The 20,462-nt window shown below is 43.9% G+C and overlaps 1 protein-coding gene across 1 annotated transcript in view; it reads left to right on the top strand.

Moving 5' to 3' along the window:
* Nucleotides 1-20,462, top strand: part of LOC123748276 (ionotropic receptor 21a-like) — a 460,516-nt gene that overhangs the window by 361,577 nt on the left and 78,477 nt on the right. The window contains exons 7-8 of the mRNA XM_069339092.1: nt 538-695; nt 14,730-14,881. Of these exons, the coding sequence (XP_069195193.1) occupies nt 538-695; nt 14,730-14,881 (310 nt within the window). The remainder of the gene's footprint in view (nt 1-537; nt 696-14,729; nt 14,882-20,462) is intronic.

Here is a 20,462-nt window from a genome sequence, read left to right as displayed (position 1 = left end):
CACGTTCACCTTAATAAATTATTATATTTGGGATTATGTACTGCTTAGGTAACACTGTATCTGTTTATTAATGATGTCACTTCCACCAAAGTGATCCAGTGCCGCTGATGTATTGCTCAGTGAATATATTCGAATATCTACCTAGTGTCCAATATTAAATTTATGTTCTTGTTTTATTAAAGTTTTAAATTATCTCACTCTATTTCTTTTCTTACCACTATGGCTGTTTGTTACCGCTATGGCTGTTTCATTTAACCACACAACAGTTGCAGCTATGCTGCCTTCAGCGGTAGAAAGAGGACTGTCTCCTACTTGATTCGAAACATTTGCAGAACTCTTGATAATTTGCTCTTGTCTTTGACTTTATCTTTTACTTAAGATGAGTCTTGGACGTTATTTGTGTTGTACTACAATATAGTTCTTTAGCTTATTGTGTGTGTGTAAAGTATAGAAGATTTAAAGCTTTGTTTAAAAAATGGGTACTATAAACGATAAAAAATTAAGAAATTTAGGTTTGATAAAAGTATTTCTTTCCAGGTGAAATGTGGGGAGATCTGACTCAGAATGGGACATGGAACGGAATGGTTGGGCTGTTTGGAAGAGGAGAGGGGGATATAGGCGTTGCCAACCTCTTCATTACGGATCTGGGCGGCCGTAGGGAGTTCCAGGAGTACTCCGCATACTATGACCAGGAGGTACGTATGGCTCAGGGCGCCGTTAGGAGCTCCAGGAGTACTCCGCATACTATGACCAGGAGTACTCCGCATACTATGACCAGGAGTACTCCGCATACTATGACCAGGAGGTACGTATGGCTCAGGGCGCCGTTAAGAGCTCCAGGAGTACTCCGCATACTATGACCAGGAGTACTCCGCATACAATGACCAGAAGGTACGTATGATTCTGGGTGGCTGCAAGGATTTTCAGGAGTGCTTCATCAATAAAAAATAATATTGCATTAACTTTTGTGTATTTGTCTAACTATTCGCACATGTGTTTATGCCAAGCGATTCTCACATGTGTTTGACTAACCATTTTATCTCATGTTTGTTTAACAAATTTCATGCGTTAGTTTCTTAAACAACTGTCGTTTGTTTGTACAATAATTGTAACTCACGTTTTGGTAAAATCATTCTCACTGTTTTTGTCATACCTTTTTATTCGTCTGTTTGTCATGTCATTATCACTCGTATGTTCAACCATTCTCAAGTTGTTTGTTTATGATGTCATTATCACTCGTGTGTTCAACCATTCCCAAGTTGTTTGTTTATGATGTCATTATCACTCGTGTGTTCAACCATTCCCAAGTTGTTCCTTTGTCATGTCATTATTATTCGTGTGTTCAATCATTCTTAAGTTGTTTTCCCACCAGTTTCCCACTTATAATTCTATAACAGTTATGTAACACTCGTTTGTCTGTCTAACAATGTTTAGTTAGTTTAGTTCATTTATTATGCACCCCATACCCATCTTGTGGGCGGGAGTGGAAAGGGTTACAGAGGCACATAATGGGCTCAGGGACTGAACCCCACAATTCATTTAGCTAAGTGAGTTACAATCTTGATGAGCTAGTTACAAAATTCAGAATAAGTCGTCACATCAACTATGGGTTCGAGATCGACCTCAAGTACAGTTTCTAAATTAAGCAACTGACATATGTGGAGAGCTAGTGTCACAATTGATATGTTTGTCCTGAACACCGCCCCCCATCCAGTGGGCAGCGGTGGATAGGTTACAATCACTCAGTTACTACCTACAGTTAGCAAACTGGAGATATTTGACTAAAATTTCTGGTAGCAGATCATTTTGAATGAAATATTTACACACCGTTGGAACATTGGTTATAGAATTGTCTCTAAATTCACGTATCTTTTCGCACTCCATCACATAGTGACGGAGGGTGTGCGAATAATTTTGTGGACACAGTTTACATTTGGCAAGGTCTACATCGGCAGATAATGAGAATTCCCAGAGATACTTGTAACCGAGTCTAAGCCGAGCAGTAGTAATATCTAGAAGTCTGCTGATTTTATTGGATGATCCATAGATGTGTGGCTCCTCTTGCATGATAGTATGATGATAGTTGGAATTACTGGTGTCAATTTCACTTTGCCTCAGATCTACAAGATCTTGCAATGAACACGTGTGTTTGTGCAACTATGAACCCATGTGTTTGTGCAACCATGAGCACGTGTGTTTGTGCAACCATGAACACATGTGTTTGTGCAACCATGAACACATGTGTTTGTGCAACCATGAACACGTGTGTTTGTGCAACTATGAACAAGTGTGTTTGTGCAACCATGAGCACATGTGGTTGTGCAACCATGAACACATGTGTCTGTGCAACCATGAACACATGTGTCTGTGCAACCATGAGCACATATGTTTGTGAACCATGAACATGTGTGTTTGTGCAACCATGAGCACTTGTGTTTGTGCAACCATGAACACGTGTGTTTGTGCAACCATGAGCAAATATGTTTGTGCAACCATGAACATGTGTGTTTGTGCAACCATGAGCACTTGTGTTTGTGCAACCATGAACACGTGTGTTTGTGCAACCATGAGCAAATATGTTTGTGCAACCATGAACATGTGTGTTTGTGCAACCATGAACGCTTGTGTTTTGTGCAACCATGAACATGTGTGTTTGTGCAACCATGAACACGTGTGTTTGTGCAAAAAGAATATGTGTGTTTGTGCAACCATGAACACGTGTGTTTGTGCAACCATGAACACATGTGTTTGTGCAACCATGAACACATGTGTTTATGCAACCATGAACACGTGTGTTTGTGCAACCATGAACACGTGTGTTTGTGAAACCATGAACGCGTGTGTTTGTGCAACCATGAACACTTGTGTTTGTGCAACCATGAACACTTGTGTTTGTGCAAACATGAACACGTGTGTCTGTGCAAACATGAACACGTGTGATCGTGTAAATGTTCTCACCGTTATGTTTGTCAAACCGTTCTCACCCTTGTGAGAATATTAAAATATTTGGTTTGTTTACTAATTTACACTTAACTTGTGCTAATTATTCTCAGCACAATGTTAGTTAAACCATTATAATTCACATGTTTTCCAACCAATTAAATTCATTTGTTGTTTATCCATTAACACTCAACCATACAGTTTAACCATACTATCCAGTGTTGTTATCCACCTATACCTTCCAGTGTTGTAATCAATTCATACTCACCATTCCTGTTATCCATCCATACTTACCTGTGCTGTGTTGTTATCTATCCATACTCACCAGTGTTGTTATCTATCCATACTCACTAATGTTGCTATCCAACAATACACACTAGTGTTGTTATCCAGCAATACTATCCAACATTGTTATCTAACCATACTCACTAATGTTGTTATCAATCAATACTCACCAGTGTTGTTATCCAACCATACTCACTAGTGTTGTTTTCCACCTATACCTACCAGTGTTGTAATCTATCCATACTCATCATTCTTGTTATCCAACCATACTATCCAACATTGTTATCCAAACCTACTCACCAGTGTTGTTATCCAACCATACTCACCAGTGTTGTTATCCAACCATACTCACCAGTGTTGTTATCCAACCATACTCACCAGTGTTGTTATCCAACCATACTCACCAGTGTTGCTATTGTCACACACCTTTGGCCTTGAGTGACGGGAGTTACAGTCAAACAACGGAAGTGCTAAGTTAGTGATACTGTAACTCCTGGCCGAGGGTCTTCGCTCTCCCCTACTGGGGTAGTACTGTCCACCCAGGGCGCTCTCCAAGTCTTGCCTCGAGTCCAGTCGCTGCCCACTACCTCACCTTTGACCCCAAGAGGGGAGAAGAGAAAGCCCAGCTCACACTACAGGTCCTCGACCCTGCAGTGTGAAGCAACTCCACAGGGCTTGACCACCGAGACACGAACAATAGTATACCGGACCCTCTGGACTTACCTGAAATCTTCTCCTTGTCACTTGTCTCCACTGGGTTATTCGTCTTTGCGCCCCAGCAACGTTTTAATTCAAACTAATATAATGTTGCCAGCCCAGAGTTACTTTCTAATATTATTAGTGAGGTGCAATATATTATAACTTTCACAGAATTGCTCAGTGAGGCGTAATACACATTGATAATGTTATCATCTCAGTCTGCAGGAGAAACGAGTCTTGCCTCGAGAGTTATTCTGCCAGGCCTGACCTAACTAAGAGGTTAAAGAGATATAGACCTGAATATTTATATAGTAAACACTCGATTGAATTTGACAAATAGTTTGCAAGTATTGGCAGTGAATAAGAATATAAATAAATGACTGGTCATGAGATGTACAGAGTTTGCTGGGGGTGTGAGGCTCGCTGAGGACGTTGACCTCACTTGAGCTGAAGAAATCGTGAGGGGAGGTCATGCTCTGTCTGAGCTCCTGGTGAAGAAGGACCACTGATTGAAATATCTTTAAGAAGAAGTAAGTGTGCACACGTTTCGGTTGTGGAATCGATCCGGAAACGTGTCAGCTCAAGTCCTGGACGGCAGGAAGTGGTGAAGCTGTCCAGAAATATTTTTGTGGGCAGCCGTGTGAGCGCCCTGGTTAAGCGTCAGCGAGTGAGCGCCCTCGCAGGAAACAATTTTGTGGTTTGTCTGAGGAAGGAGTTGATGGGAGTACTTTGAGGCCAGAGGAGAAGTTAATGAGTGGAACTTCATGGCCGTAGGAGTGGATGTTGTACCCTTTGGATGAGCAAGCTCCATAGTGAGGAATTGGACCTCAAACTGTGTGAAGAGGAGCAGTGAAGTGAAGTCTCACTTGCACCTGTGGAATCCGTGGTGGAGAACCACTGGAGTCCAATGAAAACTTCATTATGAAGCACCCTGGAAGAGCTGTAGAGGATCGTGGTAGATAAACCTGAAAGAACCTGATGATGTCAGGTTAGTGGACTTCCGGATGTGGGAAGGAAGTTCTTATTGACTACTTGTAGGGAGTTGGTAGAGTGCTTGATTGTCATTAGCGTGCAAGACGCAGTGAAATGTGGGTGATTGGTCATCAGTTTTGTGCCAAGAAATACTTATACTAGAGTTTAAAGAGTTACAATTATAGGCTGGATAACCTGCAGATATATATATATGTTCTAGGGTTGATAGTTCCATAATTGTTTTACAAGGTTTAACCCACTTGGTGAGGTTGGTAGCGTAAGTTGGAAGCCAGAAGTTGGGCTACCACTTGGTATAAGCAGCTGATAGAATCCTAATGGTATTGGTTTGCAACCAGGTTATAATATCATAAGGTGTTGAAGCTTATATACTTATATATTGTATGTGAGTGGTTTATATATGTTCTGTGTTGTTATTAAATGTTAGTGATGAACAGGTGTTTGCCCTTATCCTAGTGAGGCTTCATAGGAAGTAGGAGAGAGTGAGAGAGAGAGAGAGAGAGAGAGTGAGAGAGAGAGTGAGAGAGAGAGAGAGAGAGAGAGAGAGAGAGAGAGAGAGAGAGAGAGAGAGAGAGAGAGAGAGAGAGAGAGAGAGAGAGAGAGAGAGAGAGAGAGAGAGAGAGACAGAGAGAGAGAGAGAGAGAGAGAGAGAGAGAGAGAGAGAGAGAGAGAGAGAGAGAGAGAGAGAGAGAGAGAGAGAGAGAGAGAGAGAGAGAGAGAGAGAGAGAGAGAGAGAGAGAGAGAGAGAGAGAGAGAGAGAGAGAGAGAGAGAGAGAGAGAGAGAGAGAGAGAGAGAGAGAGAGAGAGAGAGAGAGAGAGAGAGAGAGAGAGAGAGAGAGAGAGAGAGAGAGAGAGAGAGAGAGAGAGAGAGAGAGAGAGAGAGAGAGAGAGAGAGAGAGAGAGAGAGAGAGAGAGAGAGAGAGAGAGAGAGAGAGAGAGAGAGAGAGAGAGAGAGAGAGAGAGAGAGAGAGAGAGAGAGAGAGAGAGAGAGAGAGAGAGAGAGAGAGAGAGAGAGAGAGAGAGAGAGAGAGAGAGAGAGAGAGAGAGAGAGAGAGAGAGAGAGAGAGAGAGAGAGAGAGAGAGAGAGAGAGAGAGAGAGAGAGAGAGAGAGAGAGAGAGAGAGAGAGAGAGAGAGAGAGAGAGAGAGAGAGAGAGAGAGAGAGAGAGAGAGAGAGAGAGAGAGAGAGAGAGAGAGAGAGAGAGAGAGAGAGAGAGAGAGAGAGAGAGAGAGAGAGAGAGAGAGAGAGAGAGAGAGAGAGAGAGAGAGAGAGAGAGAGAGAGAGAGAGAGACAGAGAGAGAGAGAGAGAGAGAGAGAGAGAGAGAGAGAGAGAGAGAGAGAGAGAGAGAGAGAGAGAGAGAGAGAGAGAGAGAGAGAGAGAGAGAGAGAGAGAGAGAGAGAGAGAGAGAGACAGAGAGAGAGAGAGAGAGAGACAGAGAGAGAGAGAGAGAGAGAGAGAGAGAGAGAGAGAGAGAGAGAGAGAGAGAGAGAGACAGAGAGAGAGAGAACCATACTCAAAAGTGTTGAAATTCAACCATACTCACCATTGTTGATATCCAATCATACTCAAAATTGTTGATATCCAACCATAATCACCAGTGTTGTTCTCCAACCAAATTCAAAAGTGTTGATATCCAACAATACCCACCAGGGTTGATATCCAACACTACTCCCCAGGGTTGATATCCAACCAAACTCAAAAGTGTTGATATCCAACCATACTCACCAGTGTTGATATCCAACAATACCCACCAGAGTTATTATCCAACAATACTCACCAGGGTTGATATCCAACCATACTCAAAAGTGTTGATATGCAACCATACTCAAAAGTGTTGATATGCAACCATACTCAAAAGTGTTGATATGCAACCATACTCAAAAGTGTTGATATGTAACCATACTCATCAGTGTTAATATGCAACCATACTCACCAGAGTTGATATCCAACAATACTCACCAGTGTTGTTATCCAACCATACTCACCAGTGTTGTTTTCCACCTATACCTACCAGTGTTGTAATCTATCCATACTCATCATTCTTGTTATCCAACCATACTATCCAACATTGTTATCCAACCCTACTCACCAGCGTTGTTATTACAATTCTGTAATTCTTTTTGGATAATGCACAATTTTTCCAGTCATTACCATCCTCAGAGTCAGGGGAAATCGAGCGGTTCCACCAAACTCTCAAGCAAATGTTGAAGGCAACTGGGGAAGATTCGCCCAGACAATGGGATCATAACTTACCATTTGTATTGTTTGCGGCTAGAGATGGTTTGCACAGTGCACTAGGCTGTTCTCCATTCGAGCTTGTATTCGGACATCAGGTGAGAGGACCTTTAAAATTGTTACATGAGAAAATGTTAGGAGATGTTACAGCCAGGCAGAGAGCGTTACCTGACGGATGCCAAGAGCAAGCTGTTCAGAACGAGGGAGTTGACCTTACGACATCTAAGTAAACAACAACAGGAAATGAAGCAGAAACATGACCAGAGGGTCAAGGCTAAACTCAGAGTTTTTGAGCCAGGAGATTTGGTATTGGTCTTGAAGCCTCGTATGGGTACGTCTATGTCTCATAAATTTGCAGGACCGTATCAAGTATTAAAACATCTTGGAGAAGTTACTTACAAGGTTTGCCATCCCAAACAGAAACGTCAGACCATGAGTGTACATGTAAACCGGTTGAAGGCTTATTGTGGGCCTAGTATTGTGGCTTGTTGTGTTGCTGAGGAGGTAATTCCTGAAGAGTCGAGTGTTGCTGAGGAAGATGATAATTCTTGTTTGTCTAATTCCAGCAGTTCCTGGAAAGAATTGTTGAGTCATTTGCAGGATGAGGAGAGAGCAGAGTTCCAGGACCTTTTGGAGATGTCTTCTAGTTTGTTTGGGGAGGTCCCCACTCAGACTTCTCTCATACTCACGATATCTCCCTGACAAATGTGACTCCAATTCGGCTGCACCCTTATCGAGTGACACCCGAGAAACGTCGTATCATCCAGAGGAGGTTGATTATCTTCTTCGACATGGGTTCATTAGACCCAGTCAGAGTTCCTGGAGTTCGCCATGTCTATTAGTACCAAAACCAGAAGATAAGTGGAGATTAGTATCCACCTGATCAACCAGGCTGTGACTCATACGTCAGGCTGCGAGCAGCCGCGTCTAACAGCCTGGTTGATCAGTCCAGCAACCAGGAGGCCTGGTCGACGACCGGGCCGCGGGGACACTAAGCCCCGGAAGCACCTCAAGGTAACCAAGGCAGTAGTGGATTATAGAAAACTCAACCAGGTAACTGTAGTTGATGTATATCCTTTACCTTTATTGGAAGACTGTGTTGATACTATAGGTCATGCTAAATTTGTATCTAAATTGGACTTATCTAAGGGATATCACCAGATACCTCTTACAGATTTTGCAAGGGAAGTGACAGCATTTATCACTCCTGATGGAGCGTACGAGTTTAATGTAATGCCTTTTGGATTAAGGAATGCTCCAGCCACTTTTCAGAAATTAATGAACTCTTTGTTGAAGGATATGCCAGATTGAAGGGCATATTTGGATGACATTGTGATTTTCAGTAAGAATTGGGTAGATCATATGTCTAGTTTAAAGAAATTGTTTAATGTGTTACAACATGCTAATTTGACTGTCAATATGAAGAAAAGTAGTTTCGCTAAAGGAACTATAGTGTATTTAGGACATGAGGTCGGACAAGAAAGGATAGTTCCATTGCAAGACAAGATCCAGGCAATTGTGGAGTACCCAGTCCTAACAAATAAGAAGTCTGTGCAAAGATTTATTGGAATGTGTGCGTATTATAGGAGATATTGTAAAAACTTTTCCATTGTTGCTGCACCCATAACAAATCTTTTAAGGAAACAGGTAAAATTTAAGTGGACGCAGGAGTGTCAGAACTCTTTTCAGAAGTTGAAAGGAATTCTCTCTACTTCACCAGTGTTAGCTAGTCCACAGTATGATAAACCTCTTATTCTTCACATAGACGCTTCAGATCTAGGAGCAGGTGCTGTTTTGTTCCAAGTAGGACCAGATGAGTTAGAACATCCTGTTTATTATTTCTCTCGTAAGTTTGACAGGACACAAATTAATTACTCTGTAGTTGAGAAAGAAGCACTTTGTTTAATACTGGCAGTGAAGAAATTTGAGACATATTTGTCAGGAAATTAAGTGGTAGTATATACAAATCATAATCCATTGACATTTATCAACTCTATGAAGTGTAAAAACCAGAGAATACTTAGATGGTCATTGATTCTGCAAGAATTCAATATTGTAATTCGTCATATTCCTGGGAGGCAAAATGTTATTGCTGATGCCTTATCCAGAGGATTTCCTGTTGCAGTGCCATAATATGTAGTGTTCTTTATTCATAAGATGTATGTAAATTTTGTATTTTTTTTTTACTGTGTGAAATTTCATTGCTTTGTACTTTGATTTTAGTTGAAGTATTTCCATGTTGTATTTTCATGTTATATTTCATGCAGTCAAAAAAATGAAATCAACCTTCAGTTAATTTCATTTTTTTCTTAGAGGACGGGAGGGATGTTACGAATCTTACTAGGATTCTAACATTACTCATGATTCTTATATTACTTTATTGTCTTGTTCTATAATTAATATAGCATCCAGTTGTATGATATGAGATTCTTGTATGTTATATATTATAGCATGCTGTAGTGTGCCTGAGTTGCAATATATTGTATGAGGGTTTTGTGCTAGAATTATCATGTTGGTTTCTCCGTGTGGGGGGTTGACCATATTGGGATGGAGCCAGTGTGGGGAACTTGTTGTCAAGCGAGTGGTTATAGTTCAACCTTGATTAATTCTCATTATTGTTTGCCAGTAAATTATATTGAGTATTGTACCAGTATTTAATACTCTTAAGATTAATAATGATTTGAATATTAGTACTACATTTTGTTAGTAGAATTTCCACAATGTTTATGTGGATGTTTAGTTGTTATTATGGTAGACGCTTGACCTGCGAACCAACGCGTGGGCAGAAGCGTGGCGGCTATGGTCGAGAGGAGTCATGTTTTTAAGTTAAGTCATTGGTCACTGTTTTTTTTAGCTATTAATAGGTTAATTATCTGGTTAGGTGATTGTGTATATCCTATTCATTAATCCATGTGCTGGTGATATTGCTCATGGCTCAATAAGGAGTTTTATTTATGATATTGCATGCTAAAGAATATTTCTGGCTATTATATTCGCCATTTAATTGTTACGTTTGTCCCCCTTAGCGTAAATATTTTGTTCTCCATTTTATGCAGTGATGTATCTATTTCCCCCTAGATTTATGTTGGCAAGGCCGATTTAATATCATTTTTTAACACTGCGGGAAGAAGAACCTTATTTAGTCTCAAGGGTGGTAACATTGGTGAAGCCAGGATATGATATTGGAGTGCTACTGGGCTGTAGCAGTTTGAGGTGTTTTATGGTCATATTGCTTATCATATCTTGAGGTTATCTTGAGATGATTTCGTTTTTTTTTTTTAGTGTCCCCGCGACCCGATCCTCGACCAGGCCTCCACCCCCAGGAAGCAGCCCGTGACAGCTGACTAACACCCAGGTTCCTATTTTACTGCTAGGTAACAGGGGCATAGGGTGAAAGAAACTCTGCCCATTGTTTCTCGCCGGCGCCTGGGATCGAACCCAGGACCACAGGATCACAAGTCCAGCGGGCTGTCCGCTCGGCCAACCGGCTCCGATCATATGTTTTTATTATGTACGTTTATTTATTTATGTATTAAATGTTGTATATGTTAGTTGGCTTTTGCTCTTGCCCTGGTGAAGTTCCCCAGAAAGCGAGAGAGAGAGCGGGTCACGGCTGCAGATAGCGTGACAGTAGACACTAATTCACAAAAGAGGGATTTAGGAGAGCATTTCAAACAAGGAGAGAGTGGGGAGTCATGACAGGTCGAGTAGGGTGTGTACACAAGAAAACGAGGCCAGTTTTGGAGCTGCACCCCTAAATATATGATGCTGAATCCCTCTCCAAGATCAAGAGTCGTACAGGGAGGTCTCCTAATTTCCTAGCACTCCAGTGTCCATTGCTGGTCGACCAATGGTAGCAGGAGTGTGGCTGCCGAGGTCGGCTGTTTGTTCTGTCAGGGTGTGGTTGGGGACGTTGTCCGCCTGTGTGCAAGTAATAGTTTGGTGCAACAACCAAAGCTCATTTTTGAGGATTAAATCCCTAACCCCCTCCCGATAGAATAGTAGGTACTGAGGGAGAAGGATGATTGTGGTCTCCGAGGGGTGCTGGTAGGCACTGGAAGATTGTAAGCGCTGTGCTGAGCTGGAAGTAGGTTGATAGGAGCAGATGATGATGACGGTGGTTATCATGAGAGCTGGTAGACATCATTTGTTCTAATAAAGTATACACTCTTAATTCCCTAATAATCTCGATAGCATTTACACATCTTTTCTCAAAAACTATGTGATTTGCACACTATTTCAAAATAAAATCTGTGCCTTTGGTCTCCTATTGTCAATAAACTCTATAGAATTTGCTCATTTCTTTTCAAAAGACAATAAAGTCTATGCTTTTTTTTTTTTATTAATATATGAGGTACATCTGCATTAGTGCAGATACCCTAGACTATATGAATTGTACAGTGTGTCAGAAAAGCTAACTAGGTGATGCTAAAAAATCCCCATCACAGAGGATGGTTAGTCATACAGAGGCATGTGATAAGCAGTCTGCACTGGCAGACTCCGGATGCGTTTTGAGGATATCATCAACACAAGATTGCTTTAACTCCACTTCTCAATAAAGTCTATGCTATTTCCACATATCTTCTCAAAACAATAAAATCTTCTCAAAACACAATAATGTGTGCATTATTGCACTCTTCTTCTCAATAAAAGGTTCAGCATTTGGTCTCAACATTTTTGTTTAGTGGATCCACCTTTGACTGCTCCTTACACTGTCATTACCTTGTCTAGTTTGGTTAGGTCTAGTTAGGTTAGGTTAGGTTTGGTCTGGTTTGTGGGGCTTTCTTAACCGCTCTATATACTGTCATTACCTATTCTAGTATGGTTAGGTTGGGTTAGGTTTGGATTGGTTCTTCTGTGAAGCTCGCCCTTACTAGGTAGTCTTTGAGTGATTTACCTCTTTTCCACGCTATCATCGGTGACGCTCCCGGGAACCTATCCCAGGCTGGATTGTCCCCATATGTTGATTTTAACCAGACACATAGATCCGATAATTTCCTGACTATATTAGGAAAAAAGCCGTGGAGAGACAACGTGGAAATAATTACCACCATTTTGTATCTTGGAGCAGTCGCTAAAGGCAAAAGACTCAACATCACCCTAAACTGGATCCCATCCCATGTTGGATTCTCATTAAATGAGAAAGCCAATGAAATTGTTAAATTGGCAACTCGTCATCCAGTGATACATAAAACAATTCAACCCAGCCTAGAGTACATAAAAAATATCATCACCAAAAAACACTCACACATCATCAAAGACTATCTACACCAGAGAGTAGCAGAAGATTCGCCCTCTGCAATATGGTATCTTCAGGCCACTAAGTTAGAAAGGTTACTTATCTCAAAAGGAATCCACAGAGACATAGCAGTTCGGTTATATAGACTACGTCTAGGTTACAGATGCAACTGAGAGATTGGTGAATCCCGAAAGAGAGAATGCATCTTCTGCCAAAAAATCACAGAAAAGTCACTGCTTCACTATCTCCTGGAATGTGAAGCAACCAACAACCTTAGAAGAGCTTTAAGAGTCCCTGACTCTTGCAGTAACCACCCTGAAGCCATCAACACTGCCACTCCTCTGGTATAAACAGGTATCCAGCAGCTGGACACCCTCATAAATACTGACAAGAAGTATCCTTCCCCGCGATAGCAGCCTGACGATTAAATGTGATCTCAGCACACTGTATACATTTACTGAACAAAAATTTTACCACTTATGGGTTTTTCACACCCGTGCCACCTCTTGGGTTGCTTAATCTTCAGCAATCAATCAATCGATGGAGAGCGGAGTTGTGTTCTGTGTCTTAGACGAGACAGAGGAGGGAGATTGACGATCTGGTGTTTACACGGAAGGTTCATCACTGCCGTATCTTGAGTGAGTACTGGTCCCTTATGTTCTAACATCACAAGTGTTGATAATTATATTTTGCCTAATAGGGAAGATAAATTAGGATTTTTATATTGTACTACTTACATAAATAAATTATACTAAACTGTCCATCTGGTGTGTTCTTTCGTACCTGTTATTCCTTCATAGAAAGTTTCCAGTAAATAGTGGAGAGTCGACCGTGTTCTCATTCACCCCCCCCCCTTCCTGTGATATCCTTAACTCACATCTTTAACTCTCTCGTGACCGGTATCCTTCGCCGACGGTCACTGTAAAGTACTTCTGTTCATCAAAGACGGAGGTGGTGGCAGCATTAAGTAGTTTAAAGTAACTTTAAGTTTAAGTCATAAAGAGAAAAATACTCGCTTGGTGGTGGTATCAATGGTGATACACCTGAGATACTTATGAGATACGTTATAAGAATCCCAGGTTGCAATCCTTTTACCATGTCGTGGCCTAGTTGCCTAAGGCGTGTGCTTGGGGTACCCAGAGCACAGGTTCGAATCCTCATCACGGCTCCTACTGATTTCCTCATTGATTCATCACATTACTGTGATTTCTCTGAGCATTGGCAAGAGTGACGAGAAAATAATGATTTGATATTTTAGAATATTCAGACACGAGTGAGGTAATAATATTGACATGTGTGATGGGATCTTAATGGTATGATTTAGGGGATAATATTGACCAGAGTGACATGTATCACAGTAAAAATACAAACATGAATGAGAGGAAATATTTATGTGAGATGATACTGAAAAATGTGAGATGATGATTCTGATATGATAGGAGAAATACTATTAACAAATACGATATATTGACATGAATGCGAATGTAATATTTTGAGAAGAATAGTGGATAGTATATGAAGGAGTGAGGTGATAACACTGGTATGAATCAGGGAATGTTATTGACCTGAATGAATGATGGGGTAATATTTAAATGAGTAAAGATATAATATTGCCAAGAGTGAGGTGGATTTTGTGTGTGTGATAATGTTAAGATGCAGTTGGAGATAATTTTGACCCCTCGAGTGGACAATATTGACAATGAAGACGATAATATTGACACAATGGAGATGATAATATTGACGTGATCGAGATATTTACTTAATGTAATAATGTTACCATCATTGGAGTGGATAATATTAAACATGAGTAATGAAATTTATTGACATGAGTTTAGGGTAAAATGTTGACATGAATCAGGGGATAACATTGCCATGAGAGTGGGAGTAATACTGATAATACTGAAAGTATAAAATTGACTTGAGTGAGATAGTAGTATTTACTGCATATGATAATATGCACGAGAGGAAAATATTAACATGACTACATTGATAAAATTGATATGAAGAACTGGAAAATATTTGCCTGAATGAGGTACTGAGAATATAAATGTTTGGGACTACAGGACTACATTCATCACTCGTAAATTATTAGTTCAAAGTCCTTTAGGTTCTTGGTGCGATCTTTAACGTAGCAGACTGAGAACTAGGTTCGATTCCCTTTAAGAAATAACAGCTTTAAATATATACAAAAAATGCAATAAATAATCGATGACAATGAGGCTGACAGCCCCTCACGTTATGAATGACACCAACGACTTAAGAGACTCAGTAGGGATAACCCAGTAGGGATCAACCGCTGCATCAGTGCCCGGCTTCCATCTCTCCTCACTCACTGTTACAGTCGACCTGCTTCATCATCCAGAGAGAAGCCAAAATTCCTCGCTTCCAGTCCCTGGTGCTTCCGTTCACCCCCGGCACATGGCTGGCTGTCTTGGGCGCGCTCCTCCTAGCCGGACCTCTCCTCCACTGTCTGGCCAAGCTATCCCTCAACAGGCAAGTGGTTACGGCGTTACTGCAGGTGTGTGAGCAGGTGTCTCATGGCGACCTGCAGGTGTGTGACCTGGTGTCTTATGGCGACCTGCAGGTGTGTGAGCAGGTGTCTCATGGCGACCTGCAGGTGTGTGACCAGGTGTCCCATGGCGACCTGCAGGTGTGTGTGAGGGCCTAGTTGTGTGAAAGCCCTTACTGGTGTGTGTGGACCTGCTGGTGTGTGAGGGCCTGCGGGTGTGTGGACCTGCTGGTGTGTGTGGACCTGCTGGTGAGTGTGGACCTGCTGGTGTGTGAGGACCTGCGGGTGTGTGAGAACCTGCTGGTGTCTGACGACCTGCTGGTGTGTGAGGACCTGCTGGTGTGTGTGGACCTGCTGGTGTGTGTGGACCTGCTGGTGTGTGTGGACCTGCTGGTGTGTGTGGACCTGCTGGTGTGTGAGGACCAGCTGGTGTGTGTGGACCTGCTGGTGTGTGTGGACCTGCTGGTGTGTGTGGACCTGCTGGTGTGTGTGGACCAGCTGGTGTGTGAGGACCAGCTGGTGTGTGAGGACCTGCTGGTGTGTGAGGACCTGCTGGTGTGTGTGAACCTGCTGGTGTGTGAGGACCTGCTGGTGTGTGTGGACCTGCTGGTGTGTGAGGACCTGCTGGTGTGTGAGGACCTGCTGGTGTGTGTGGACCTGCTGGTGTGTGAGGACCTGCTGGTGTGTGAGGACCTGCTGGTGTGTGACGACCTGCTGGTGTGTGAGGACCAGCTGGTGTGTGAGGACCTGCTGGTGTGTGAGGACCTGCTGGTGTGTGAGGACCAGCTGGTGTGTGAGGACCTGCTGGTGTGTGAGGACCTGCTGGTGTGTGAGGACCTGCTGGTGTGTGAGGACCTGCTGGTGTGTGAGGACCAGCTGGTGTGTGAGGACCTGCTGGTGTGTGAGGACCTGCTGGTGTGTGTGGACCTGCTGGTGTGTGAGGACCTGCTGGTGTGTGTGGACCTGCTGGTGTGTGAGGACCAGCTGGTGTGTGTGGACCTGCTGGTGTGTGAGGACCTGCTGGTGTGTGAGGACCAGCTGGTGTGTGTGGACCTGCTGGTGTGTGAGGACCTGCTGGTGTGTGTGGACCTGCTGGTGTGTGAGGACCAGCTGGTGTGTGTGGACCTTCTGGTGTGTGTGGACCTGCTGGTGTGTGTGGACCTGCTGGTGTGTGAGGACCTGCTGGTGTGTGTGGACCTGCTGGTGTGTGTGGACCTGCTGGTGTGTACTCACCTATTTGTGCTTGCAGGATCGAGCATTGACTCTTGGATCCCGCCTTTCCAGCTATCGGTTGTTTACAGCAATGACTCCTGTCCCATTTCCCTATCATACCTAGTTTTAAAAGTATGAATAGTATTTGCTTCCACAACCTGTTCCCCAAGTGCATTCCATTTTTCCACTACTCTCACGCTAAAAGAAAACTTCCTAACATCTCTGTGACTCATCTGAGTTTCCAGTTTCCACCCATGTCCCCTCGTTCTGTTATTATTACGTGTGAACATTTCATCTATTTCCACTTTGTCAATTCCCCTGAGTATTTTATATGTCCCTATCATATCTCCTCTCTCCCTTCTTTTCTCTAGTGTCGTAAGGTTCAGTTCCTTCAGCCGCTCTTCATATCCCATCCCTCGTAACTCTGGGACAAGCCTCGTCGCAAACCTCTGAACCTTCTCCAGTTTCTTTATGTGTTTCTTCAGGTGGGGGCTCCATGATGGCGCGGCATACTCTAAGACGGGTCTCACGTAGGCAGTGTAAAGCACCCTAAAAGCCTCCTCATTTAGGTTTCTGAATGAAGTTCTAATTTTCGCCAGTGTAGAGTACGCTGATGTCGTTATCCTATTTATATGTGCCTCAGGAGTTAGATTAGGTGTCACATCCACTCCCAGGTCTCTTTCTCGAATCGTTACAGGTAGGCTGTTCCCCTTCATTGTGTACTGTCCCTTTGGTCTCCTGTCACCTGATCCCATTTCCATAACTTTACATTTACTGGTGTTAAACTCCAGTAGCCATTTCCCTGACCATCTCTGCAGCCTGTTTAAGTCCTCTTGGAGGATCCTACAATCCTCGTCTGTCACAACTCTTCTCATTAATTTTGCGTCATCTGCAAACATCGACATGTATGATTCCACTCCTGTAAACATATCATTTACGTAAATTAGAAAGAGGATTGGTCCCAGCACCGATCCTTGAGGTACTCCACTTGTTACTGTTCGCCAATCCGACTTCTCTCCCCTTACCATTACCCTCTGGCTCCTTCCTGTTAGGTAGCTCTTCACCCATACTAGGGCCTTTCCGCTTACTCCTGCCTGCCTCTCAAGTTTGTATAGCAGTCTCATGTGCGGTACTGTATCAAAGGCCTTTTGACAGTCAAGAAATATGCAGTCTGCCCAGCCTTCTCTGTCCTGCCTTATCCTTGTTACTTTATCATAGAATTCTAAAAGGTTTGTTAGGCATGATTTCCCTGTCCAGAACCCATGTTGGTGCTTGTTTACAAACCCAATGCTCTCCAGGTGCTCAACAAGTCTTAGCCTAATTATTCTTTAAGTATTTTGCAGGGGATGCTTGTCAGTGATACGGGTCTGTAGTTAAGTGCCTCCTCCCTATCACCTTTTTTGAAAATCGGTACGACATTTGCCTCCTTCCAGCAACTGGGCAATTCTCCCGACATAAGTGACTCATTAAAGATCATTGCCAGAGGCACGCTGAGAGCCTGCGCTGCCTCTTTAAGTATCCACGGTGATACTTTGTCTGGTCCAACTGCTTTACTGGCATCCAGTGTTGTCAACTGTTTCATTACATCCTCTGCTGTCACCTCTATATCTGATAGTCTTTCATCTTGGGTAATCTCTTCTAACAATGGGAGCTGCTAAGGCTCGGTTGTGAACACTCCATGGAATTTTGCATTCAGTACCTCGCAGATTTCCTTGTCGCTTTCTGTATATGCCCCTTCTGTTTTCCTTAGTCTTGTCACTTGGTCATTTACCGACATCTTCCTTCTTGTATGGCTATGTAGTAATTTAGGTTGCTTTTTCGCTTTGACTGCAATATCATTCTCATAATTTCTTTCCGACACTCGTCTTATGTTAATGTAATCATTCCTAGCTCTGTTACATCTAATCCTGTTGTCCTCTGTCCTTTGTCTTCTGTACTTCCTCCACTCCCTCCTGCTTCTCACCTTTGCTTCCTGACACTGTCTATTAAACCATGGGTTATTATATTCCCTCCTGCTTTTTTCCTTTATTGTTGGAATAAATCTCTCTTCAGCCTCCTTGCATTTCAATATGACTTGGTTCATCATACCTTGCACTGTTTTTCCTCTAAGTTTTTCCTCCCACTGCACTTCTCCCAGGTAGTCCCTTATCCTTCTGTAGTCCCCTTTTCTGTAATCAAGTCTCCTTTCCCGGACCTCTTGTCCTTTGGTCACAATTTTAAGCTCCATCATGTAGTCCATGTGTGTGGACCTGCTGGTATGTGTGGACCTGCTGGTGTGTGTGGACCTGCTGGTGTGTGAGGACCTGCTGGTGTGTGAGGACCTGCTGGTGTGTGAGGACCTGCTGGTGTGTGTGGACCTGCTGGTGTGTGAGGACCTGCTGGTGTGTGAGGACCTGCTGGTGTGTGTGGACCTGCTGGTGTGTGTGGACCTGCTGGTGTGTGAGGACCTACTGGTGTGTGAGGACCTGCTGGTGTGTGAGGACCTGCTGGTGTGTGTGGACCTGCTGGTGTGTGAGGACCTGCTGGTGTGTGAGGACCTGCTGGTGTGTGAGGACCTGCTGGTGTGTGTGGACCTGCTGGTGTGTGAGGACCTGCTGGTGTGTGAGGACCTGCTGGTGTGTGAGGACCTGCTGGTGTGTGAGGACCTGCTGGTGTGTGTGGACCTGCTGGTGTGTGAGGACCTGCTGGTGTGTGAGGACCTGCTGGTGTGTGAGGACCTGCTGGTGTGTGTGGACCTGCTGGTGTGTGTGGACCTGCTGGTGTGTGAGGACCTGCTGGTGTGTGTGGACCTACTGGTGTGTGAGGACCTGCTGGTGTGTGAGGACCTGCTGGTGTGTGTGGACCTGCTGGTGTGTGAGGACCTGCTGGTGTGTGTGGACCTGCTGGTGTGTGAGGACCTGCTGGTGTGTGAGGACCTGCTGGTGTGTGTGGACCTGCTGGTGTGTGTGGACCTGCTGGTGTGTGAGGACCTGCTGGTGTGTGAGGACCTGCTGGTGTGTGTGGACCTGCTGGTGTGTGTGGACCTGCTGGTGTGTGAGGACCTACTGGTGTGTGTGGACCTGCTGGTGTGTGTGGACCTGCTGGTGTGTGTGGACCTGCTGGTGTGTGTGGACCTGCTGGTGTGTGAGGACCTGCTGGTGTGTGTGGACCTGCTGGTGTGTGTGGACCTGCTGGTGTGTGAGGACCTGCTGGTGTGTGAGGACCTACTGGTGTGTGAGGACCTGCTGGTGTGTGTGGACCTGCTGGTGTGTGTGGACCTGCTGGTGTGTGTGGACCTGCTGGTGTGTGTGGACCTGCTGGTGTGTGAGGACCTGCTGGTGTGTGTGGACCTGCTGGTGTGTGAGGACCTGCTGGTGTGTGTGGACCTGCTGGTGTGTGTGGACCTGCTGGTGTGTGAGGACCTGCTGGTGTGTGAGGACCTGCTGGTGTGTGTGGACCTGCTGGTGTGTGTGGACCTGCTGGTGTGTGTGGACCTGCTGGTGTGTGTGGACCTGCTGGTGTGTGTGGACCTGCTGGTGTGTGAGGACCTGCTGGTGTGTGTGGACCTGCTGGTGTGTGAGGACCTACTGGTGTGTGAGAACCTGTTCACCTGTTGGTTGACAGTTGAGAAGCGGGACCAAAGAGCCACAGCTGAACCCTTGTGCACAAATAGGTGAGTACTCCAGCACACACACACACACAAACATTCGGGCACTCATGCACAGACATTTTCACAAACCATACATGCACTCATGCACTCACACTCAAACTTACATTCATATATGCACACACACACTGACATCGGCGGTGTATACGAGGCTGGCTAACATCAGAATTGCTTTCAGGAACCAGTGTAAGGAATCATTCAGAACTTTGTATACACCATATGTAAGACCAATCCTGGAGTATGCGGCCCCAGCATGGAGCCCGAACCTTGTCAAGCATAAGAAGAAACTGGAAAAAGTTCAGAGGTATGCCACTAGGTATGCCCAGAACTAAGAGGTATGAGTTATGAGGAAAGATTGCGAGAAATGCAAATCACGATTCTGGAAGACAGAAGAATAAGGAGAAACATGATCACTACCTACAAAATTCTTAGAGGAATTGATAGAGTAAATAAGTATAAACTGTTTAACACTGGTGGTACGCAAACAAGGGGACACAGGTGGAAGCTGAGCATCCAAATGAGCCACAGGAACGTTAGAAATAACTTTTTCCGTGTCAGAGTAGTTGACAGATGGAATGCATTAGGCAGTGATGTGGTGGAGGCTGACTCCATACACAGTTTCAAATGTAGATATGATAGAGTCCAATAGGCTCAGGAACCTGTACACCAGATGATTGACAGTTGAGAGGCGGGACCGAACAGCCAGA

Source organism: Procambarus clarkii, chromosome 41 (assembly GCF_040958095.1).
Source record: "Procambarus clarkii isolate CNS0578487 chromosome 41, FALCON_Pclarkii_2.0, whole genome shotgun sequence".
NCBI lineage: Eukaryota > Metazoa > Arthropoda > Malacostraca > Decapoda > Cambaridae > Procambarus > Procambarus clarkii.
The sequence above is the reverse complement of the archived record's forward strand: the minus strand, read 5'-3'. Positions and strand labels throughout refer to the sequence as shown.